The 25098-nt window shown below is 43.9% G+C and overlaps 2 protein-coding genes across 6 annotated transcripts; both read right to left on the bottom strand.

Annotated features, from left to right (window-relative positions):
- Positions 1–1464: 1464 nt before the first annotated feature.
- On the bottom strand, positions 1465–4354 carry NDUFA6 (NADH:ubiquinone oxidoreductase subunit A6). Its single transcript, XM_013947274.2, has 3 exons — positions 4174–4354; positions 3516–3631; positions 1465–2118 (listed from the first exon to the last, which is right to left on the bottom strand). Exons 1-3 carry the CDS (start codon positions 4298–4300, stop codon positions 1987–1989), a joined length of 375 nt encoding a protein of 124 aa, XP_013802728.1. The 5' UTR covers positions 4301–4354; the 3' UTR covers positions 1465–1986.
- A 1037-nt stretch (positions 4355–5391) lies between these two features.
- On the bottom strand, positions 5392–16096 carry CYP2D6 (cytochrome P450 family 2 subfamily D member 6). 5 transcript variants are annotated; one of them, XM_067310875.1, is made up of 9 exons: positions 15758–16096; positions 13824–13995; positions 12934–13086; positions 12101–12261; positions 11796–11969; positions 9744–9885; positions 8423–8610; positions 7340–7481; positions 5392–6744 (listed from the first exon to the last, which is right to left on the bottom strand). In XM_067310875.1, the coding sequence occupies exons 1-9, from the start codon at positions 15968–15970 to the stop codon at positions 6545–6547; spliced, it is 1545 nt and encodes a 514-aa protein (XP_067166976.1). In that variant the 5' UTR covers positions 15971–16096; the 3' UTR covers positions 5392–6544. The 5 variants fall into 5 exon arrangements, with proteins under 5 accessions (XP_067166976.1, XP_067166989.1, XP_013803443.2 ...); XM_013947989.2 differs by having other exon boundaries at positions 6567–6815; XM_067310888.1 differs by lacking the exon at positions 12934–13086.
- Between the last annotated feature and the right edge of the window lie 9002 nt (positions 16097–25098).

Here is a 25098-nt window from a genome sequence, read left to right on the forward strand (position 1 = left end):
AGAGGGCAGTGGCAGAGCAGGGAGGCTGACCCCGGCTCTTTCAAAGAGCAAACACTAGCATACACTGCTTCACAATCACACCCTGAGTTTACATAATGGTATACCTATTTTTTTGTAATGGGGAATCTTTTGTTTTAAATAAAATCCTCAGATTTATACATTGCAGCAGATTATCCTGTAAAATCCATGATCTTTGCCTTTTTATGGCTGTGATTACCTCCTGTTTATGAACAGGTATGAAACATGAGATGCGTTCCACCAGAATATACATCGTCCCTTTATATCTGAAAATGCAAGTAAGAAGTTCTTGGCTTACTGGTACCCAAGACTAATGCTTCCTTATGAAAATCTGTCAGCATCTCTCAAATTGAGCGATCCTATTACTTTTCCTCAAGAAAGATCTCTCAACAGAAATCTCATCTTTTATCACAATTAGTTTACTTCTGAGTTTAAGGAGGTTAGGGTGAAAATTTTCTCACCTATTTTTTTTTTTTAATCTTTTAAATTAAATGTAAAATTTAAGTTAGTCTCCCTTACCTCCTAACAGTGAACAGTTACTTCTTAGCTTTGCCAGCATTCTCATAGTAGATTCCATGCTGTGGCATATCTAACATTTATGGCACTGCCCTCCTTAGCTTCATTTTGTAAACATACAGAATTGCTTTGCATCTTTAAATTACATATAACTTGCTCTGATTTCAGGTGACAAACAAATTTTGAGACAGTACACATACACATTAGCACAACATATAGTTCAAACAGCCATATTCACCCGCTGTTTGACAATGATTTTTTATATTTGCTCTGTATCTCTCTCTAGCTTAGGTAGGACAGATCCATGTACAACTGACAGAAAAGGGAACCTGCAAACTGAGTAACTCTAACATTGGTAGTTGAAGGCAGCTGACAAGTTCTCAAGTTACTCAGTATCTGAGTTGCTCCCTGCTTCCCCAAGGCCTTCTGAGAAATGGTTGCTCAGTTCATCTGCTCTTGGGAACCAGCATATCTCTACTCCTTATTGCTGCTTGATCCTGTAGTCTGTCCTTCAGCCTCGTCCTAAAAACATCCCATCCCTAAAGCTTCTAGGTACACATACACACATAGAGCCCTGAGGAGTGCTGCCTAACAGTTCTCATATGGGGAAGAAGACCCAAAATGGTACTTAGGCAAGGATAAGAAGTTTGAGAGCGCTACAAGGATTCAATGCTGATTGCACACAGGAGTGCTCCAGCATTTAGTTACCTGCTGAAAACATTTTCACTGGTGAAGGAGCAAATTCTGCTTACTTTTCTCAACAATTTATCTAGTAATTCCTGATTTAATTACGGAGGTGATGGTAGGATACTACCTTCTACTATGCATTCAGATGCTCTTATGGAGTCTCCCTATTCTAGATAATGATATAAAAATCCATTTTCCCAGATAATTTCATTTTGCAACAGGGAAACAGAGACTCTACTGATCTTTTATTGTACAAAAGGCTTTATTGGCCTATTAGATTTTACACCATTCTCTGGTAGGAGGTAAACAGAGAATAGTGTCAAAGTAAAAACATGGTCAACAATGTCATAGCATGAAATTGCAAAACACTGCATGAAAACAGTTGGGCCTCAAACGCAAAAATACTTCTGTGACTACAGTGGCTTTTCTGAAGGTCTGCTCTTTCTTCCTGGGAGCTAACACCTACACACACAGGCCTGCAGGCTAAGCAGAAAACTCCACAACCAGGTTATATTCTGGTTATTCATTGGTACTCCAGGGCAAGTGATGGGACAAACTCCACCCATCAAAAATAAACACTGTCAAAAAACAGGAAATCACAGCTGTTCATGCAGTTCATAATGATTTGCACACACATACTGGATTCAGATTTAGTCATTAGACTCTTTATATAAACAGTGGTATACACTCTTTCTGAGCAGATTTTCTTTCTACTATATAGATCTTTATTTGTAATACAAGGCAGCAAGACACACTCAGTCTGTCTCAAGGATCGTGGCCTGCATAGAATTTGGACAGAAAGTCTTTAGGTCGTGGAGTTTCCGTCTCATGGAAATACCTCATGACGTGAGTCCTCTGCTTCCATACATTAATAGTTTCTTGAAGTTCCATTTTTCCCTGTGCACAAACAAAAGAATGTCTTAGACTAATTCTTAATTAGAACTCAGTTCTAACTATACAGCATTGTAAAAGTCATTTGAATGCTCTTTGGCTTATTTCTTCCACGTTTAGTCTTAAGAAAAGCTTTAAAAACTTAAATAGCTGCATCAACTAATCCGTACTCCGAAAGATTCCTTGCATCACTTATACACTGTTCTTGCCTTAGGATTTCAATGCTTTGTGTCCTACATTAGCAGATTAGTTGTCTTTACAGTACAGCTTCCCAGCCCTGTGGAAGGAGCAAGGGGCCCTGCCCTCTTTCTAGAACCTGGCTTACTTCTCTTGTCACTGGCACGCCATAAGCATGTCTATATAACATTCCTAACTTTCCCACATCTCCATTTAAAAGCACTTTTGAAATACCAGTGAGTTAGCTGTAAAGCAAAGTAAAATTGCTGGTAAGTGCTCTGCACTGACATCACTAGCACAGAGATATTAAACATACCAGATTCTTCATAACTCTAGTATAATAGTTACTGTATTGATTTCAGGGGATGGCAGCACAGTGCAGAATGAAAGTGTCTGGAGGTACCACCTAATGTAATACCTAAAACTCTGTTTCCAGACTTCCTTTCAATCATTTAAAGACAGATTAGCAGTCTTCAATGTATGAAGCACTACAGATGAGCATGGTAGTGCTTGGTTGGAAGCTTTCTAATCCATTAGAACTGCAGAGCCCAGTTATTGCTGCTCAGACAGGTTTTTTAGTGTTACCCTGCTCTTGGTATTTACATTATTCCTTTGACCCAGACAAGTTTCAGTCTTAAGACATACCCAGAAATCTTACTGGGTCAGGGTGTCTTGTCACCTATGCAAACCCAAAACCAGTCTCCCATCAAGCATTGCCTTTCTAATGCATGTTTCAGAAATGGTGAGGAGAAACACACCACAATCTAAGGAAGTGCAATAGGGAGTAGAAAGGTCATTTCTGATGGCGAACTAGTTGGCAGCATCCTTTTCCCCTCTCCTTCAATTGTCACTGCTTTCTAAAAGAAAGTACAGTAGTGTTTAGATTGCTGTTTTGCCTGTCATACACTTCTTTTAAGCATCTGCAAACTGGAAGAGCCACTATGCTGAATGACAGAAATCCATATTCTAGCCGCTCTGACACACGACAGTGGAGCAAAGACCCTATTCCTCTCCATGCTAAAGCAGCTTGTTTCCTTATCAACAAGCTTGTGTCACTAGAGATATGTCTTTTGCAGTCCAGATTGGCTTAGCTCCTCCATAAAGCCAACTGAGATGCTGAGATAAAACTGATCAGTAAAACAGCCCCTATTCTCCATCACACTCAACACCAGTTACCCACTTTCACATATTGCAGCTTCAACAAGAAAGGAATAATTTGTTTGTACCTTAATAACCAGCAAATCAATCACCCGAGGGTCTGTAACATGGGCATTCTTCATGAACATTTCCCGCACCTTATTACGCCCCCATTTCACTGTGATGTCCAGCTGGTATACGTGTACTAGGAAAAGCAGAGAACACCAACAGAGGTCATCTACATTGCTCTTAAGTTTTTCTGCTGAAAGCGTTCAGTTCCAACCCTACAAAATCCTACAGTCATTTGTTCTGGCAGCGTCTGCCAGCTTAGTTAACATTGCTAATGTAAAACAAATATACAACACAGTCAGGATACGAAACCAGTGCAGCTTAAGAAAGCAGACAGTGATGCCACACACCCCTATTAGGGAGAATAAAATGTGGACTTATCCTCTACTCAGCTAGAAAAATAAAACCAATTTCACCCAGTAAACAAGTGTGTGGAGGCCAGACCTCCCTCAGCCTCCAGGCGCGGAGAAAGTCAGGCTGCCTGGGCAAGGCAAACCCGGCAGCGTGAAGCCGGGGGCTGCGATGGGAACCTCCACACGCCAGGGGATAGGGGTAACCGTCACCATGGACTGGCCCTTTAAGAACCCAGCAGCGGCAGCGGGGCGGCCGTTACGACCTTGAGCTCGCGCTCCCGCCCGCTCATGCGCAGTCGGCCCTACGCCCCCTCCCTCCCCTCACCGGTGTTGGGCACCTCGCGGTACCAGGCTCGGTACAGCTCCCTCACGCGTCGCTTCGCCTCGCCCAAGTCCCGGCTGAAGATCGGCTTCACCGCCGTGGCCACGGCTCCTTTGCCGGCCACCGCCATCTTCCCCCGGCCACCCCCTCCACCGCTTCACGCGGCGCCGCCCGCCCCTACCCTGCCGCCGGCGGGCAGGGCGCTCCAGAACGCCGGCGTCTCACTGGGCCGCCGCGCTGCCACTCCGCACCTTTTGGGCGGGGCGCGCCGCCTCCCTGGCAAATAGCGGCGGCCCGAGGCCCTCCCGTGTGGTCAATCGCCGTGGGCGGTGGGAGGAGGAGCAGACTCCTTGCGGCTCCCCCGCCCCCTTTCCGCCGCGGTGGCGGCCGGGACGTTTCTCAACGGCTGCGGGCGCTACAGCCGCCATAGATGTAGCGCCCCTCTCCCCGTGACTGCTGGGCAGCGCTTGCTCCCGGCATCCCCTGGCGCATGACGCGTTCATTTTTGGCTCTAAGAACTTCTCTCCATTCCTGTTCATCAGCGCTAGACCTGTGTTCTGCAATGATCTTTTTGTTTGTTCCCTTTTATTTTAGATGTGCTTGTCTTAAGCCATTCTCTTAGGGTCACATAGGTAGCCTTTGAGTTGGGTCTAGTGAGTTTGATTTCCTTAGGTCAGCATGGATTTTTCTGATTAACTAACATTTCCTTTGAAACTTTTTTTTTTTGTCTGAAGCAGCAGGGATTTAGATGTTCGAGGCCATTGACCAGGGAACTGTACTTGTAGTGACCAGATTCTGCTCTTTAGCCAGAGGCGAAACCCTGCCTCCAAAATACCACCAGCTGATGTTCACATATGCAGACTGACTTTCACTCTTTGAGTGTGTTCATGCATGTTAAAAAGGCATTCCCTGCTCTAGATATCTCCATGCTTTTTATCCAATGACATGATTGCTGGGATCTTTTCTTTCTGACTACTTTTAGGTTTACTTCACCAAAACCTCTTAAAAAAAACATGACATCATGCTGGTAACTTCATAAACATTCAGTTCAGAGTCACTGAACCAACCAAACAAGTAACACTAAAAGGATCGTAAAAGAAACTGCATTCTGGCTGTAAGCAGAGAATTGTCAAGTAAATATTTGAGGCAGATGTACAGCAGAACTGTGAGACAACCACAAGGTTGAGAGGAGGAAAAAAAAGCAGACTTTTCAGATCGCTTTTATTCTTTTGGATTATTTTGTGGATGAAAAGCATAAATGTGCAATTCCTGCTGAAGTTAAAATCATACCAAAAGTTACTAACAAGTATTTGCATAATTCAGTAGCCTTCATAGCTTATTATATTTACTATTAGAAAGATATATGTGAATGTGTGCACATATATGCACTCAGTATTTGAGGTTTTAAGTCGTTACGGTGCCTATGAGCTCCTTTGTGCTGCAGTCTTTTCAGTCACATGGTTAAAATTTAGTTCCTACTAATCTAAACATCAACATGCCTGATCTCCTTAACACCTTGCAGTACATTTTGTCAGAAATATTGCAGGAAGAATGAGAAAGCTACCTCTGAAATCTACAGCTGCACTATTTCAAACAGCAGCATATCCCCATCCCTTTGTGAGTACCAGAGGTGCTGCCCAAGAGTTCATTTTATGTAACACTGAAAAAAAGCAGTTTTCAGGAACTAATTAGATAGGAGATAGTAAATCTAAACAGCAGGATTCCTCTTTAAAAATATTTGTAGAAAATCCAATATTATTTCACAAATTACCTGCTTCTGTGGCTGAAACATAATACCGATTATTTATGGACACTTTCTTTGTATTTACTCCTGTCAGAGACTTAGTATAATATAGTGGTTGTCAGGCATTTCTCTGGAATAAAATTTTCATTCTTTGGGGCTGTAAACAAAGGCAGAGTATGCAATAGCAGGAAGTAATGAAGGGGTTATATATTTATCAAATGGTAAGCTTTTTCAGGAGCACCATCCTGAAAACACACATTGCCTTGTATTTAAATGTCACCTTGTGAGAAGAGCTGAAGCTTTTGCCCTGCCCACAGACAACACATGCCAAATCAAATGACTGGCAGTGAGTGAACTGTTTCTGCAGGAACTAAGCCAGAGCTGGACTCCCCTGGGCACCAGGAGGAAGGACATGCAGAGACACACACTGCCCTGGCCTGCACGGCATGGGAGGCCAAGAGTGGCTGTGTGTGCAGTGGGGTGGACAAAGAAGGGAATGGGACCAGAGTATCTCAGAGTTTTTTTCAACTTTTTTTCTCCTACAGTGAGCAAGGTCCAGGGGTTGTCTTTTACCTGGGATATCCTTGTAGTTCAGTAGAGAGTAATTCAGGAGTAATATTCTTTCATTAGCTATGTGCTTGGTGAGCTCTGTTTCTGCAGCCAATAACAAAGCCCAGCCAAACTACAGCACTCTCTTTGGGTGTAAGGAGAGCAGTGTGCATTTATCTTGGGACAGCTCGAACTTGGTAGGGGTATGGGGAGCACGTGAGGGCAAAGCAGCCATCCTCCCGTGGCCTGGGCTGATCCTCTGGGAGTACAAAGGTGAATTTCTGCAGGAGAGTGGTAAAGAAAATAAAGAGCTCTATCCTTGCCAACTGTTCCCCCAGGCAAATGCGGCGACCTGCAAGAAAGGGAGTAGAAATTGTCTGTGAAAGAGGACATTAAACCACTCTGAAATCTTTGTGGGAGAAGCACCCCCTGTGTGCAGCCACAGGATGCAGTAACCAGAGGATCAGTAGATTGTTTTGTTCAGGGTGGAGGGAAGGAAGAAGGTAAGTGCCATGTTAACCAAGTCCAAAGGGTACAGACGCTCACAGCTAGTTAGATGGGGACAGACCCTCTCTATGTGCATTGGATCATAGAATAATTTAGGTTGGAAGAGCCCCCTGCAGGTCATGTAGTCTTATCTCTGCTCAAGGTAGGGCCAAACTCAAAGTTAGATCTAGCTTCAAAACCAGTTCAGGTTGCTCAGGGCCTTGGCCAGACAGTTTTGAAGGGTGGAGCCACAGCCTCTCCGGCAGCCTGTTCCAGGGTTTTCCTGAGATGGTTTCTGGAAGAAGCTTCCCACTTTTCAGCAGCCAGATCATCCCTCCTATTCTGTACCTGGCTTCCACATGGGCAGCTAGATCCTTCCCTTAGATTTACCTGCTGAGAAAGGCATGAAGGCCTCTCGTTTCACAAACTGCCCGTTCACATCCAGGAAGTGTTCTGGGTAAAACTGGTTTGGCTTCTCCCAGACTGCCTCATCCTTTAGCATGGAAGACAAGTTGGTGATGACTGTCGTCCCCTGTGCTCCTCCACAAAAAGAAACAACTTGTATGAGAACAGCAGGATTATCATGGCACAACAGATCAGTGCTGGTCTCCCTTTAGTCAGTCTCTCTCCTCTAACAGCAGCCATCATTAGGTACTTCAGAATAAGGCACAGAACTCCTCTCCCACATCTAATTTAAAATAGAAATACAGCAGGGCACTTTTCCAACTCTGTCTGGTGCCTGCCCTATGCTCTGAAGCATTTGAACTCTTGTAATTTGTATCCTTACAAAGGCCATTGCATGCAAAGGCCAATTTCATGGTCACATTGTGGAAACAGCCTCCACTCCCCAGATCTTCTTGGATTTGTTTTATAGCTGGAGAGAAACAGCTAACTGACAGATTTCAAAGCCCAAACTTCATATGGGCTGTGGAAAATTGCAAAGCTTTCCTGTTTCGCATGTCAATGTTTTAAGTTACACGAGATAATGCAAGGCTGAAAAAATATATCATGTTTTCATTGCTGCCAACGCTGCCAGGACAGAAGTGTACTTACTGCCTGTCACAGTGGCAGTGGACTGAATGCCAGTGGTATCTGAATAGCTTCAGAGGTTAGAGCGTTTTAACTACTACCATCCTGGGAAAGTCACCATATGCCTCCAAAGAGCCCTTTACATTCCTTTACCTTCCCCTTACAACAGAAGCAGTGAAAGTCACAGCTCATCTAAAGAAAAGCAAACCTTTGTGCTGAGCTGCCACTACACTTGTTGGACTCCCACATAACCAGCATAAACTTAGAGCACAAATGTGGCCATCTCTCTGGTCTTAGCATTTCAAAATTCCCCACTTCAGCACTTGCCAGTGACTGATTCAGGACTGGAAGTGGAACAGGGCAGAGTTGTGTGGGGCCCCCCACACCTGAGCCTGGCATCTGCACAGGGAAAGGATGCCGCATTGCCCATCTGGCCGCAGTCACCTTGGGAATGAAGAAACCTTGAAACTCGATGTCCCGGTATGTCATATGAGGTAGTCCAATAGGAATGACATCCCCATAACGTTGTACTTCATGGATCACAGCATTGGTGTAGGGCATGTTCACTTGGTCCTCCATTGTGGGTGATCTCTCTCTGCCAATCACTTTATCAATCTCTGCTTGGACTTTATCTGAGAAGACATTTTACACTGAAGATGATGCAGCATATTTCAAGATATTCAGCTTTTACTTTTGTCTAAACTTTCTGGAGCAGAGATTCTCCCTTTTTATTTAAGCAATTCCTGCCACAGTGAGGAGCTAAACTTGACTGCAGCCTTTAGGAGATATTTTCTGTTTGAATATGCTATAGTAACATTTGGCTGCATATTTTCTTAGAACATTTCAGCTGTACCCGTATCAACTACAGGACAGTTCCCCAGTGGAAGTGTCAGTGCTGCTGACAGATACTGGCATCACTTAGACATCAGAAAGGGGATCCAGCAGACACAGACAAATGCTTGGTTCCTGTCCGGACAAAGTGTTGGTTCATCTAACTTCTGGGATATTTCCCTGAAGCCCCAGATCTGTTCCTCAGTTGCTAACTCCTGATCTCATAGACAGACTTGTATGCATTTTTTTGGTTTGGTTCTGTTTTTCTTGTTTGTTTGTTTGTTTTTTCTCTGCAGAAAGCAGGGCAACTAAGGAACCAAAACTCCCTTAGATAAACAGAAAGGGCTGGTTCAAGTTGTAGGAAAGCTGGTAGCATGCGCTCAGTAGACAGTGGGTGAAAGCAGGATGAGCAGTTATAAAGAGGAGCAGAAACTAAAGGGAAATGCATTGATTTTCAGTTGCTCAGAGCAATCTATAAAACTATTCTTTGTGCTCAATGTCTTTAATAAAGGTGTTGTCACTGGACACCCTACCTTACCCCTCCTCTCTGTGGTTCCAAGTGCATTTGGGCATGCAGCATTAGAGAATTAAAACAGATTAGCATCTCTTCCACATATAGGAAGGAGGCTACTCTGGCCATGGGAAGTCCCTAAGTAGCCTTGGGGCCTACTAAGGAGAGAGAAGGAGCATGAACTTTCTTTTCCAACTCCACAGTCTTTTTATCAGGGGTTCCCTTCTTTCCCCCTGCCACTGGGCCCTGCCAGAACAGCTATATTTGGGGAACTTTCTCTCCTGGTTTCTTCTAGACCAACAAACACCAAAGTTATTTCTTATTGCAAAAATCCCAAACCATGGATAGAAGATGTTCAGTCTCCTTAGAGAAAAATGAGGGTTGACAGGAACAATCCACACCTCTAACTGTCCTCTCACTTACTCTGTATTTCTGGGTGGAGAAGCATGTACAGAAACGCCCACCGGAGGGTGGTGGAGGTGGTCTCAGAACCAGCTGCAAACAAGTCTGCTGTCACCAGACGAAGGTTGTTATAATTGAAACCATTCTCTTCAGCCACCTTACCCTGAGTAAAGCAAAAAATTGTGTGATTGGACCAAAGATATTTGCTGGGAGAGAAGAGCATTGTTCTAGAGAAGTACTGATACATTTTTGCTCACCAAAAAATTTATTCATTGGCAAAGTAGAGTATAACACAGGCAACTGTCTGTATATGACCAATGTACTTCAGTGACCCTGTCACCTCATGCATTTGAAGGTCATCAGTTATCTCCCATACCCTGAGAGATGAACATTATGCCTGTCTTCAGATCAGAAGTGAACATCTTGTGCTCTCAATTCAGACAGCAGGCCACTGCCACTTACCAGAACAACCTCCCCCAGAGGAGGGGGAACAGAATTATTCAGGTCTGATCAGATCAGAAAACCCATGCAGTGGAGAGCAGGCTGCATTCATGTGGCAAATGCAAAATTAACCATATTTTGAGGGGGTTACCTATAGCTATAAATTACAGCTTGTCTCTACTCCTGCCCTGGTATTTTCTTACAACTGGGGAAAAAAAAGAAGGTCAGGGTACCATTGCTGCCTATTAAGTCTGCAACACCAATTTCAGTAAAACTGGTATCTCATCCAAATGCTAATTGATTTCAAATTTGTTAGCATATGAGACATGACAAGCTCCCTGCATGAGTTCATCTGCTTGTCTTTTCTAATCTTTTTTATGCTTTTCTTTCCTAGGGACTAGCTTCTGTTAAGTTATTCTGCATATTTTGATGCTGTCTTAATATGGATAGCAGTTAAAAAGGTGTTTTAAGACTCAACAGTTATTCAAATAAAACATCTCCAGGAAGGGAGCTATGGGACTCATCTGACCAAAGTTAACCCAGTGGTGGGATTTTCCAGGCTGGATTATCAGGGGATCTCAGTGAACAGAAGAGATATGTGACAAGAGGGAACGTGGTCAGGCTCAAATCTCATAAGTAAAGACATTTCTGCCACCCTGGAATAGTATAGCTCAGCGCAGAGTAACGTAGGTCACGTTGCTCTGCCTGTGTGAGCTAGGTGATTAACTCACAGATGGGACGTGCCTGACACTCCACAGTATGGCAGGATTCATTATGCAGAGAAGCAGTCTATCCTGAGGACTCAGATGGTGAAAGCAATTCTCAGACAGAATTTACTACTATTGCTCATCTGGCACTTGAAATTCAGTGAATCCATGCACAGAAACATTTGGTGGCTGGATGGGCTGGCACTCATGCCTTTGATTTTATACTGACCTAGCTAAATCAAAAGAGAGACTCCTTTTAATTTCAGTAGAATTCAGATTTAGGCCTTCATCTTTTCCGTAGAAGGGCAATGAAACAAACTAATTATTTATCAAGTAATTCAAAGACAAACATCCCATAAGTGATGCCATCTTTCCAAGTCATAGCTTGATTTAAAGGCAGGGTGCTGGCCAGGCAGTGGTACCAAAAATCTAGTCTGTTGTTGCTGTTTTCTAAATGATTTTGAGTTGTCAGGTCATTAAGGCTCTGATGAACACAAAATTTTGCATGTTGACTTGTCGTTCAGAGCAGACTTAGAAATATTAGTGAAATCTCATTCATTGCCTTTTAAATGCCTTATAAATGGTGTTTGACTCTTCTGTATACCAACATGAGATCAATTAAAAGTTTAAAAACTTGTTGCAGACAGACTTTAAGGGAGGAGGAGGCTGCTGGACAATCAAGGGAAACTGAAGGTAGAAAATGGGGACAAGAACATCATATGATCTCTTAAGACAATAAAGGAGGGCACAGCATGAAAAAGTCAACACTTTTCTTCTTGACATACAAAGTGAAATGAAATAAATAGGAGATTAGTTGTCAAGAGGTATTTTTAGAGTTTCATGAGGAAAGTCAGCTTCCATCAAGAAGCTTAAATAAGAAGAGGAATTAACTTTGGACCCTGAGGTTTTGCTGGTCTCTCCCTACCTTCTCCATTTCCTTTAGAAATGCATCAGTGAAATCTCGGATATAATCAGGGTTCCAGTTCTCCATGTGCTTATGTACAAGAACGTCTATGAAGTCCATGAACTCCTTCTGCCTTCGAAAGACTTTTTGTGGCACTCCAGGGATGCGCAACAAAATAGGCACCGCGTTTAGAAGCTGGGATGCCAGAACCAGAAAGAGAAACAAGACATTATGTGACATTGTGCAAAAGAAAAAATAATGAAAACACAATACTCTAAAGCAACAAAGGGCGGCTTTTTAGGGATCAAATTACATTATTGGGTTACCTGAGGCAGGAATCCAGCTTCTTCTTTCAGGGAGTTTTCAAACAAACATAGCAGCTCCTTGAACGTCTTGTCACCATAGTCAAAACGCTCTCCATAGATGGTGGTGCAGATCACATTGCAGACTGCATTATTTACAAGAAAACGCAGATCAAAAGGACGACCTAAAAATGAAAATGGAGACCAAGCAAAGAGGCTAAGCAACATTAAGCTATTGTAGCTCATCTGTCAGCCTGAGAGAATGCACAAATAGCTTCTTGATGCCTGCATGAGGAAAAGCCCCCAAACTGCTCAAAGTGAAAATGCATCACACTGGGATGCATCTTCTCATCTCCTACTAGTATTTGGTTGATCATCGTTTAAATGAGAAACTCCCAAAGAAAAGCTAAGAGTTGCAGCATTGTGCTGTCACACACCAGATAACACATCTCTTTGTGTCTAAATGGCAGGTGCTGTGCTGCGAGAACTGTCCACTTCACTTTTATCAAGTGTGATAATACCGATATGTTGGCCGAAACTTCATAAAGGTAATAGTTACTCAATTCTAGAAATAACGATATTTTACCTCTACTGGGACTTGTATTACTTATTATGACTGTTTATTTCCTGTCTCAAACTGATTGGTGTTACAGTAGTCTCACTATGCAACATAGGCTTCAAGGCAGAGCAGGGTCAGTAATTATTATGTACACAGACTTGAAACTGCATTCATTTAGAAAGAGAACACTGCACGTGAATGAGAGTGGCTGTATTGTTACTTTTCTCTCTGCATCACTATATTGCCTTTTTCTATGGTTATTTAGATCAATTCCCCCATCCTTCTGGATGTGACAAACCTTCTTCAGAACTGACTGCAGAGCACAGAAATCCCGCTTCCTCAGTCACTCGCTCCTCCAAGGATTTCTTTCCCATCCCAAAGTTCCTCAAGGTAGAGAGTGTGAATTTCCTTAGCTCCTTCCAGACGTGCCCATATCTTGCAATAACAATCCCTGGAATTATGAGCAGGAAATGTCAAAAGCACTGATGTGTACACCATGCAAAGTCCACTAGAGAATAGCCAATGTGAGTTTGTGTGGATAGATGAAAGGGTCTGATCTTGTACAGCTCATTTGTACAGAAATTCAAAAGACTTGTTACTGCACCTTCTAATACATGTACATGGTTAGCGAAGGTGGAGAGGGAACTCTCTGAGAGCAACAAGTGTTGCGAAGAAGAAAGGAATGCAGAATAATTCCCCCAAACTATTCAGAGTTGTGCCCTCAGCTTGTGTGAACTGGGGTAGCAGTTTGTGCCAGTGCACAGAAGCCAGGGATGAGAGATCTGGGCAGGTTGATGGATAATACTCTCTTTATCTTGGAGGAAGATAATTTTCGTGCTGATGATGAAATGTACCTAGTGCGGTAGCATAAGGACTAGCCACTGGGCAGTGGGATCTACCAGCTCCAATGTTGGCAGGCAAGTGGCACAGCTGATTTGTGTCCTCACACCACAGAAGAGGTGTATGCTAGTACATGAAGCCATCCTACAGCCACTAACTAGAACTGGGAGAGGAGGGGGAGAGATTTTTCATCTAATCTAATTTTGTCACCACAGAAGAGTTGCAGAGTGTACAAGGAGAATGACCAGAGGGACATGAGCAGGAGGCACTGTACTAGGAAAATCTTCCAACTACCCAACCCTCCCTGTGCTAGCACTAGCAGGGAATGTCCATTTCCAAAGGACTTGCCTTCAGATTTACTTCCATAGCCCACATGCTCATACATTGGAAGGTATGGCCTGTCAGCAAAATCCTCTGATCTGTGGACCAGGGCTTCCTTCACTGTTTTATACCCGTTCAGCACTACCAGATTGGTCCAGCAGTTCTGGAGATGAAAGACGTTTCCAAACTTCTTATGAAGCTGCCAAGACAAACAAGTACATCACTGAAAATAAGCTCGCACGCAATTTTGCTGGATGGTAACACCAAAAAAAAATCATCATATCCTTTCTTAAGACCTTTAATATTTAGTAATTTTGAGGTGCTTTTATTAGGAAACTTTCAGCTGACCATTGATGGGAAACTCTCTGAGGGCAACAGCTCAGAGCAGTGCCAAACACCAGCTGAAGCAGGGATCAGAGCAGTGTCAGCTGAAAAAGTTTAGAATACAGCAATCTTGGTGAAACTGTTGCCAAGTACAAATACTTTGGATTTTGTCTGAAAACATGAGATTTTTAAAGACTTCACATTCAAGAGCATGTTATTCCCTAATACTTTTATTTATTTTGGTCTGAAAGTCTAGGCAAGTTTTGAGTCATTCAGTCTGTTCTGTTAGAAGGAAATACTGATGATAAAGTAATATGTGATTTCTTTTATATACGTTTGTTCCCAAAGATCTGCCCAGAGGTCAGTTCCCAGAAAGACAGTAGGAAAAGGCAGTTCCATGCTGGAGTTTTAGGGCAAGGAACGTATATAACTAATAAAACTGGTAACTGGCATGCACCCTACATCTGTCATGGTCTGTAACAGATATAATGATGACAGCAGCTGCAGGTAGGCCAGTCAGCCGTATACTCACCCTGTGGCTTGCCAGGAGCTAAGTTTTCTCCAGGTAGACAAGCCCTTTGGACATTTGGCCCTAGGAAGATGGGTCAAAGCTTCACTGCTAGTCACTAACATATCAAGGGCTCAGGAGCCTGTTGTTGGAAGCCTGCAGTAATAGGAATGCCCCACAAACTGTGCTATCATGTGAGAAATGCAAGGAAGTGAAATACAGTGAGTGTATCTGAAATTGAGTTGGAAAGGAAATTAGTACTTTCCTGGCACTAAAAATATGTCATTAAAAGCAATTACTGGTCAAGAATGCAGCTAGCATGACCCTGATTTGATGTGATTTGAAATGGTAATACTTTTGGACTGCATGCAAGCAAACAATACAAATGCTGTATTTAGTTTCTCCATTTGGCAGATTTTGGACAGAGAGCTGAACAGCTCTGACCTAAAAAGAGGCCTCTGGAGTTTGCAAACTGAAGCACCAAAAAACCCATGGTTTAGCTGCTGCAAGCTGTGCTGATTTTTTTTCTTTGAGAAAAGATAAATCCTGACTTTGAATAAGAATGCTACAGAGATTTGGTGCATTGCTGCCGGGGCAAATGCCACAAGCAGATCCCTTTATTGGAACTGTCGCAAGCCTGTGGGCATGCTTAGGCAACCCACAGGGAACTGCCATTCCTGCAGCCACATCCCAAACACGCACCTATTTACTCTCCCACCCTTGTTTGTCCATCTCTGCATTCCCTTGCCCCTACGCCTGCCCACTTGTTAATTTGGGGCCCCGCTGATGAGCCAACATCACCCGTCACAGGGGTAAAACAGTATCTCTCACTGAGCTCCCACAGACATTTGAAGACAGAAGCTGGCAAGTGTTGGTGTGTGGTTATCTGTTTATCTGTACAGGGCCATGACTTGCTCTGTCCTGGACTTTGAAAAGGGCATTGCCCTTTGATTTTGTACAAGATTGAGAGCTCCTGTCTCTGATCAAATCACGCCAGGGCATCCCCTCCCCTCCTGGGTCCACGGTCATGTGAGGGGCTCTTTGTCACAGATTCACTCCCCAGGAGCCCCAGCTGCGCCCAGCCCCTTGCGGGGTCCCGGGACTGTTCCTGGCGGGGACTGGGGCTCACCTGGTTGAAGGAGAGGTGCGGGTTGCGGAAATCGATGTGCAGCATGGTCCCAATGAAGGGCAGGGAGGTTGGGCCCGGGGGGTAGTGGCTCCACTTCTTCCTGCGCTTCATGAAATCAAAAAGCAAAGTGAAGACTGTGAGAAAAATTCCCAGGATGGAGATGTTGTTCCAGCAGGTCGACAGCTGGGACCCCAGCCACAGAAGCAATGCCATTTTCTAGCCCGTCTACTCCTTGGTCTTCCTTTTTTGACCCAGGACTGTTTCTGCCTCTCACTCTCCTCTTCCTCCTTCTCCTTTCTTTCACTCCTTTCCCGAGGTAGCTGTCCTCTTTTCCTTGCTTTCTCTTTCCTGCCCCGTTTTTCCTGTTTTTCTGCTCCCTTCTCCCCGCAGTTGCTGTGAATGTGGGAGTTGGCCCAAACCCCAAGCTCCTCCTCTTGCTCAGATCAGCCCTGGGGGAGTGGTGCTGAGGATGCCTACTCCCCCTCCAAAGTGAGAGCTTACAAATTGTTTTGCCCCTGCTGCGGTAGCAGTTCCTGCAGTGGTGCCCTCCGTGGGGCAGAGCTGAGTGAGATCCAGGTGTTTGGGTGCCCTGTCCCACGGCCAGGTTGAGACCGCAGTTCAAAACAAGCAATTCAGTTTTGTTACATTCTCGAGTGGTGATTTTGAAAGCGTTTAAACCTGTGTCACCTTCACAGACAATTCAAGGGAGAAGCAGCTTCTAAACACAGGCTCTTTGGCTTTCTGTTTGCAGGGCTGAGAATTTGCTCCATTGGAGCTATAGAAACCTCAGGCTAGGTTAAGCTTTGTCTTACAGTAAGCACTCAGATCACAAATATTGGCCTTAAACAGTGATCTGACACTTTAAAAATCATTTATGTTTCTGGGAATAACAATCTTTATCCAACTCCAAAGGTCAGTCAGTGTGATGACCTTGATTTTTGTAGAATACAGCTCAAATGCAAGGGGGGCAGTAACTGTATTGCAAAGATCCTTAAATTTCCAGCCTTTGGGGCAGTACTAATGAAAACACAATTATGGAGATAGTTCAAATATTTCATAAAACAGCACGGCTGTGTACTCCTGGTGCCACTGCCATGGGAAATCAATAAAGCTCTCTATTATGACAGTTAGTTCTAGCTAAAAAGAAGCAATAAACCCATCACAGTTTGATCTGTGATCTCAGCATGATCAGAGAAAAGCTCCTAATGGAGCAATTGCTGCAACAGTGATGGAGAGTTCAGACTGCAAAGTGCTGCACCTGGAAAGGCAGTGCAGTGACCTCTGGTATGTAGCCACAGCCTCGAAATGCCCCTTTCCCAAAGAGGCTAAATGCTCATTATTTTTTGTGCAGAGGCTCCCTTGGTGGACTCTGAACATGCACAATGGGCTAAACTCCTGCATGTCCCTTGTGAAAGCAGCATGGCCAGGGTTCATCTCAAGTACCTGTAGATAAACATGTGCAGCATGAGAAATAAACAGGAGGAATTACTATTTCCTAAACACTTGCAGAGCTATGACTTCATTTGGATTACAGAGACATGGTGGAATAGCTCCGATGACTAGAGTGGTGCAGTGGAAGGACACAGGCCCTTGGGGAATGACAGGCTGGAAAGGGTGAGGAGTGGTTGTGCTCTATGCAGAGGAGTGCCCAGAGCTCTGCCTTGGGACAGGTGATGAGCCAGTCAAGAGCTTGTGGGCAGGACAAGAGGACAGAGCAACATGGGCAATGTTGTGGTATGTGCCCACTACAGTCTGCTTGATCAAGAAGAGTGAGTCAATGGAGCCATCTCACACAATTGCAGGCACGGGGACTCATGGGTGTACTTTAGCTGGATGGAGAATATGGTTGGGCACAAGCAAGCCAGGGGGTTTCTGGGGTGTACTGAAGACAATTTCTTGACAGAGGTGATCAATGAGCCAAGGAGGGGAGATGCTCTGCTGGGTTTGTTATTTGAAAACAAAGAAGAACCAGACCAGGATGTGAAGGTCAAGGGTAGTGTTGGCTGAAGCAACCATGAATTTAAAAGTCCTGAGAGACGTGAGCAGAACAAATAGTAGCATTACAGCCCTGGCCTTCAGGAGAGCAGATTTCTCCTTGTTCAGAGATCTGCTTGGCAGGATACTACAGGAGACTGAGCTGGAGGTCAAAGGTGCCCAGGAGAGCTGGTTGCTCTTCAGGCACAACCTCCTCAAAGCACCAGAACAATCTGCTTCAATGCACAGAAAGTTGAGCAAGTGTGGCAGAAGGTCAGCACTGGTGAACAGGGAACTGATAGGGCTCACATGTAAAGAGCAATTGCACAGGAGGAGGAAGCAAGAGGAATATAGAGACATTGCCCAGTCATGCAGGACTGGAGTAAGAAAAACCAAAGCTTTTGACTGGAACTGGAGCCAGCGAGGGATGTGAAGGGCAACAAGATGGGCTTCTCCAAGTACACTGCCTGCAAAAGAAAGGCTAAGGAACATGTGGGCCCACTGGTCATTGGGCAGAGGGCTGAGTAACCAAGGACTTGGGAAAAGCTGAGGTACTTAATGACTCTCCTGCCTCTGTTGTCACTGGTAACATCCCCCCGCCAGGCCCGTGAGCCAACTAGCAGAGCAAAATGTTACCCACAGTTGAGGAGGCAGAGATGGGAAGCGCTTAAACCAGCTGGACATACAGAAGTCCATGGGACCAGATGGGATGCACCCAAGGGTGCTGAGGGAGCCAGCTGACAGCACTGTGAGGCCACTCTCTACCATCTTTGGAAGATCACAGCAGTCATGGGAGGTGCCTGATGATTGGTAAAACGTCACAGCCATCTTCAAGGAGGGCAAGGAGGAGGATCCAGGGGAACTATAATCTGGTCAGCCTCAACTGGGATCCTGGGGAGATTATGGAGAAAAATCTTCCTGGGAAGCTATTTCCAGGCACATGAAGGAGTGGAAGGTGACTGGGAGCAGCCAGCTTGGATTTACCAGGAGCAAATTGTGCCTGAGCAATTTGAAAGTTTTTGATGATGTGGATGTCATTTATTACCTTGACTTTGGCAAGGCCTTTGACATGGTCTCCCACAGTATCCTTGTAGCCACATCAAGGTGAGATGGACTGGAGAGGTGATAAGGTGGGTGGAAATTGGTTGAACCGTTGGTATCAGCAGTACAGAGTCCAACTGGTGGCTTATCACTAGTGGCATCCCTCAGGGATCCATACTGGGGCTCATACACTTTACCATATTTAATAACAATCTGGATGATGGGACAGAGAGCACTCTCAGCAAGTACAGCTTGGGAGAGCTAACACAAGCTGCAATAAGTTTGGGAGTTCGGAGACTTCTCTGTACCCACCATGCTTGGACTAGCTCTGCCGCAAGTTCTTAGGAGCTGGCGCTTTGCTGGTCCTAGACTCAGTGGATGGGCTTGAGCAAGAGACAGCTAGATGCTAAAAAGTGACCAAGGGGTTCCTCTCACACTCACTTTCATCACCCATGCCCTCAAAAAAACAAGTGAAAAGATGGGAAAATAAGGCTTCAAGAATATCTGCAGACATTTCCTTGATCACCCCATTGGCAAAAAGGCTGTTACCCTTTCAGTTTCTGTTTATTCTGAGCTCTCAACTTTACAGACTTCAGCTGGAGAAGAAGTATCCACCTGGGCTCTTTCTTTTTTGCTTATCATGGCTAGAGCTAAAGGCTAGCTGACTCCCATCACTCACCCCTCGGCTGTCAGAAGGATAGTTGATGGGAGGTCAGTAAGTGGATTTACATTCAGTAAACATCACCCTGAAAGGACACCAGAAGAGTAACGCTGCAGCTGCTCTTCTTCCTGGGGTTTGGCCTTGATGTTAAGGCCATAAAGCAACCTGAGAAATGTGCCAACTTAAGAAAAGGAAAAAAAAAAAGAAAAACCTCTTCCCCTGCAACCCCCATATACACCCTTCCAAAAAGGTCTCTGGACAAATGATCTTTTCCTCTATCCCCTTCAGGCTAAGAAGTAGACAACCCCTCCTTTTTTTTTTTTTTTTGGTTAGTAGCTTGGATTGCCTTTCCCTGCAAAGGGCCAGAGCAAATGTTATAGCTTAGGTCATTTCAAAAGAAAATTTTCAAAATAAGCAAAAAAAAATAGAGAACAAATCTCTTTCTCAGAGAGAGAAGGAGAAAGGGACAAGGATGGGAGATGATCATCTGCATTTTTTTTTCAATAAAGTATTATTTTGAGAGATTTTTTTTAAGTCGGGGGGAAAAAACCCAAACTCATATATAGTAATTTTAGCTAGTGCCATCCCCACTGTGCTGTGTGCACAGCTTTGTGCACAGTCAGTTAAGAGAAATACTGAGTGAAGTTACAGAAGTTATATGCAGACATTGCCATTTTCTGACTGGAGAATCTCTAATACAACAGAAAGCAAGTTTTAAAAAAAACTTACTAATCTTGCAAAATGAAGCATGCAGAAGTAAGGTAATGCAAGGGTTAAAGTTGCCTGCACATCTTAATTAAGCCTTTTTGTCCACATCTATTATAAAAGATCATCATTAATTATGATCTCATGCTATTTTTCCTACAGAACCCTCACTTCATTCAGTGCACAAGATAGATGATACTCATTTAGTTATCTTGTTTTAATTAGGCATTTGGCTTCAAGACCTATTTTTCCACCTGCTGTTGACGACATGCCTGGATGGCAGAGTTGTGGGGTTTTCTGGACTTTTCCATTGTGGTCATCACTGACTGAGTGCAGAGCAGGCAATCTTTTATCCTCACAACATCCCTGTGGGGTGAGCAGTTGCTGCTGTCACCAGTGGAGAAAACAGAAACTTAAGCCAAAGTAACCTCTGAATTGTTGGTACCTAATAGGACACGCCTAGACGTTGGGTTTGCCGGCTGGACTTGCAGGGTGCTCCTGCAGATCTTACCCCAGGGTCACAAGTTTGGTACCCAGGACATGAAGGGCAGAGATTAGTGCCTGTTTATGAAAACTGCTGGCTCGGTGATTACCCAGCATAATATACTCATTCCCTGGCAGAGATGTGGTTAAAGTCCAGGTTCCTAGGCAGCTTTCAGCAGCCAAGGAAACACTCCTACTTCTCTCCCTGTTTGTTTTAATACTGGAGTCAGCCAGGAAGCAGTGGTCAACTAATATGAGTGTTTCCTTGAGCTTTTAGAAATTTGTCATTCAGATCCAGGCAGACTGACCCCTTTTCCCCTAACACCCGTCGACTGATCTAAAATGCAGCAATGGTTCATTCTGGAAAAGCAAAGCCTGGTATCGCAGCACAAACAGTCAATGTGAATCCCACTGCTCTCGTTCCCCAGCTCTCCATCTCCCGGGCTGCAGCAGAGCTGGGGCTGGCGGACACCCCAGAAACATTTCAGCACCCTCTTCTGAGCACAGAAAGCATGGTCTCCCACCCTATCCCAGGGTCCTAATCTTTTTTGGTCTGTCTTCCACCTGTTTTTCAGCCCACAATCTGTTTCTTGCCTATTTTGTTCTCACTCAGGTGGCTTCTCCTCCTTAGCTGTACAGGAAGAGAGCAAGGGGAGAGTAGGGAAAACCAGCTTCATGCTGGTCATTCACGCTTGCCAGCCTCTAGCAGCTGACAGTAACTGCCATGGGCTCCATTCAGACATCTCTGGGGAATTTTTGGTGAAAAACTAAAACCTCCATCAAGCACACGCAAAACAGGTTTTCAAGTACTTGCAACATGGCCAATTTTGAGCATAGTTTTAGAGAGCTGGTGCAATATGTCTTCCTAACAGAAGGCTGCCGCCTGCCAAATGTCAAGTGTAATATTTAATTTTCTGAAGGGGTTAGAAGAAGGTTACATAAACAGTGGGTTTCTAAGAACTATGTCAGCCATTAGAAATGGATTAAAAAATTTTGGCTGAACATTCCCAAACTAATTTAGCCTGAGCCACAACCCCAACTTGGGAAATTTAGTCTCAGTCGGTTCATTGTGACTTTCTTGGATTTCAGATCAGGGTTTATAAATTGGAAGTATTCGTACAGCCTTAAGATGAACTGTGCCAACAGCCTGTTCATAATAAAGCAGTCAGCAGAACTGAAATAGCCAAGTATTTCATAGTTACGGTACTATGACTTACTGCCAACCTTCCCACATTGCAAAGAAAGCTGTTCTTTAGACTTTTCTTCTTTAAATTTCCCATGGCTTCCTACACTTTTTCCTATACCAATCACAGCAGATCACCTATTACCAAAACAACTTGTAGTTTTACTTTTTTTTCCCTCTCACCCATCCCATTTCTCCCCCTCCCCCTACATGGTCTCTTTCTCTTGAAGAGCAATGACTCTAAACTTGATACAGAAAACAAGGAAAGTATTTGGCCTGATCTTCCACCCTGAAGAGACAACTTTGTGCTCGTGCTGGAAAACATCCAGGAACCAGGCTCTACTGACTGCTGTGAATAGTTTGGCAGTGTAAGCAGTATATTCTCAGAAGGTGTCTGTGTCCGGACAAATAAAGCAGCCACTGGGATAAAGTTTGTCTTCTGAAACAAGTTACCCAAAATAAACCTCAGATATTAAAGGCAAACTGAGAAACTGAAATCTTGGCTAAGCCAATGGAATGGCTTTATCTTGACTTGATATTTTCACATAGCTGGAGATGCTGCAGAGCTGATCTCGTAGTCATATGTAACGACAGCCAGTGAGTGTTTCATTAGTTCAATAAATGACTAGGCCATGGTCGTTATGGGCCCTAACCCCGATACCCTATTCATTATAACTGGGATTAAGGCAGAAATCAGAGCAAGTTAGTTTGGTTTTTAACTAGGCTGACAGCTGAATTTAAGTTCAGATTCTCCTACAGGCCTTAATTCCTACCGCAGCCTTAGGCTAAAAGGTTTCCACCTGCATGTTAACCTGACTTAGCCAAAGGGAGCTCAGCATGTGCAATTTCTACCCCCAGCAGAGACAGATAATGAAGCAAAGTGCTCCTTGCCCCTGATCCTGGTAATAACACTGGTCCAAAATGCCTACTAAAAATACTATTAAACCTATGTGGTCTGGTTGAACTCTTGGAAAACTCCTGCTCATGCAGGAAAGGAACAGAAGCAGCTGCCTCCACTCACACTTTCCTGTGAAACTGTCAGAAAAATATGACTTATGCCCCCAATACCATAGGCTGTTGATTTCTCTCAGCTGCTGTTTTTCATGCCTTGTTCTTTAAGCTTCCAAAGACCTGAGAATATATTGCTTTTCTTTTCATTTTTGCTTTAGTACAGATATTATGGGGGCTTGCTTTGTTGTAACAGGAGCATCCAGGGAAATTTTGGACAGAGATCCTGGCTAAAATCCTGTTTTGGGGAGGGGCAGGTTTGTGAGAAGTGCATCTAAATCAATGTGGGGAAACTCATCCTGCTTTCCTAAAGTGTGAGACTGGTGGGGCATCCTTCAAAATAATGAGACAATTAAAAACAGGTTTAGAAGCCTAACTTTAGGCTTCTTAAGTCTAGAGACAAAAGATCTTGATTTAGTTTCTGTCATTGATTTGATGTGTGACTTAGAGACAGGCACTCACCTAGCTGGTATCTCAATTTCCCCCTCGTGTTTAATGGTGCTGTTTACCTAGCTGTGTTAAAACATCTACAAATCTAGGTGCAAAGTACATTCATGAGGACTGATACAGAAATTATTATGCAGCAAAGAGGCAAGTTTGCAAAGATCTCAGAAAAGGGGTTAAAAAAAGATAAAACAAAAAGTTAGTTTGAAGAATTTCTGTTGTTACAGGAAACACTCTAATTCTGATCTTTTTCTTTTGATACAGGGAGCATTTCACAGTGAGTATTTGCTGCTCTTTCCACATCCTGGAGACATAGCTGGGGATGCCATGTTTTTTTTCACAGTTAGGTCCTGAATTCTGTTATTTATGAATCAAAATAAAAGGTGAAGCTAATATTGCTAAAGAGAGAACTGCATTTCTCTCCTATGCTCACGGAACTCAGGATCAGCACAGAATAACCCTGGGTGATATTATCTCCTAGTAGGTAAGTCAGATTTCAGGAAATTAAATAGATAGATAAATGAGTGATAATTCTTTCTCTTTTGACTATAAGCTCATTAGCCTATTTCGGATGGATTCTGAACATCCCCTGCTTGCCAGGAAAGCATTCAGAGCTGCATGTGCTCAATACATCTCCGAATGAAGAGCTAAAAAGAGGCAAAAGTTTCCCATGATTTATAGAATGTACTTGGTGCTACAATTTTCTTGGATTAATAAACGTACAATTGAATGTCTCCATTCACATCGCCTTCCTACTGGCTTGGTGGTTGTGTTTGCTCCAACTGTGAGGGCAAAAAGTTTCTGCAAAATCATGTCATTTATTGTGACACTAAAGACTTCCTGCCATTCATCCCTTGGGAGAGCACTGGTAGTAGGTGTTGCAGTTGAACTCACTGTCACCTCCTCATCACAAACCACCCAGGGCAGCAAAAAGTACTGCAAAACACTGGGAAACATTGCCTGGATATATGCACACAGTCCAGTTCCTCTTGGGTCCCTTTTCTCTCTCATTTGGGATTAAAAAGATGGCTTTTTAAGGTCATTGTGAAGGATAGCTATAAGAAATTACCTTCTACTTGTATGGTATCTGAATGCTTCTCAAAGCTCCTCAGACCTGAGCTTTTGTGAGAGCTTCTCCCTGCTTCCAGACTCTTTGTCTCTGTTACCACCATGTCCTGAATGCTGCAGTCCACTCAGCTAGCACAGCCGAACTGGAGCAGCAGTGTCTCCACCACCTTTCTGTCAGGACCCCAATATCATAAGGGTTTGGCCATCTTCTTATGCACTTGGATTACTCTGGGCAGTGAAGCAAGTGCCTTGATGCATCTGCACAGTCACTCTCTCTTTAGGCCCATAGGATGCATTTCCCATAAGATCAGAGCTTGAAAAGAGAAATGCTCCCTGGCTGGGCTTTAGGCAGTTCTTTATAAAGTTGAAATCCAAACAGACCTGGAACCAAACTGTGTGTCTTCTTGAAGACCTGGCACCAGTCTCATAGCTGGATTTTACTGAAATGTCAACTCCAGTTCTCTACAGCTGATAGGTGCTTGTACGAAGAAATAAACCAGCATAACACAGCTCAGCCTAGCAGGAACAAAGTCAAGCTAAAATATGCTCAGGACATACACCATAAACTCTTATTCTCTGGGTGCCAGCTTCAGGCAAAAGCCATTATATTTAGTCCTACAAATCTTGTTCATTTTTGGCTCACTGATTTTTGGTCCAACCATCGCTAAAGTCAGCTTCGGGGCCTGAAGAAATTCAAGGACTTTTAACTAAGTGGACCAAGTCCTTAGGCCCATTTTTTCCACCCTTAAGGTGACCAGTATCTGTGAAGGTACT

This window comes from Apteryx mantelli, chromosome 1 (assembly GCF_036417845.1).
Source record: "Apteryx mantelli isolate bAptMan1 chromosome 1, bAptMan1.hap1, whole genome shotgun sequence".
Taxonomy (NCBI): domain Eukaryota; kingdom Metazoa; phylum Chordata; class Aves; order Apterygiformes; family Apterygidae; genus Apteryx; species Apteryx mantelli.

Coding starts and splice junctions, on each gene's coding strand:
- NDUFA6 (XM_013947274.2), bottom strand. CDS start 4,300: ATGGCGGTGGCCGGCAAAGGAGCCGTGGCCACGGCGGTGAAGCCGATC. Junction 3,632..4,173: donor CCGCGAGGTGCCCAACACCG/GTGAGGGGAGGG, acceptor TGCTTTTCCTAG/TACACGTATACCAGCTGGAC. Junction 2,119..3,515: donor TTGATTTGCTGGTTATTAAG/GTACAAACAAAT, acceptor GTTTGTGCACAG/GGAAAAATGGAACTTCAAGA.
- CYP2D6 (XM_067310875.1), bottom strand. CDS start 15,970: ATGGCATTGCTTCTGTGGCTGGGGTCCCAGCTGTCGACCTGCTGGAAC. Junction 13,087..13,823: donor CTATGGAAGTAAATCTGAAG/GCAAGTCCTTTG, acceptor TCATAATTCCAG/GGATTGTTATTGCAAGATAT. Junction 11,970..12,100: donor AAGCTGGATTCCTGCCTCAG/GTAACCCAATAA, acceptor CTGGCATCCCAG/CTTCTAAACGCGGTGCCTAT.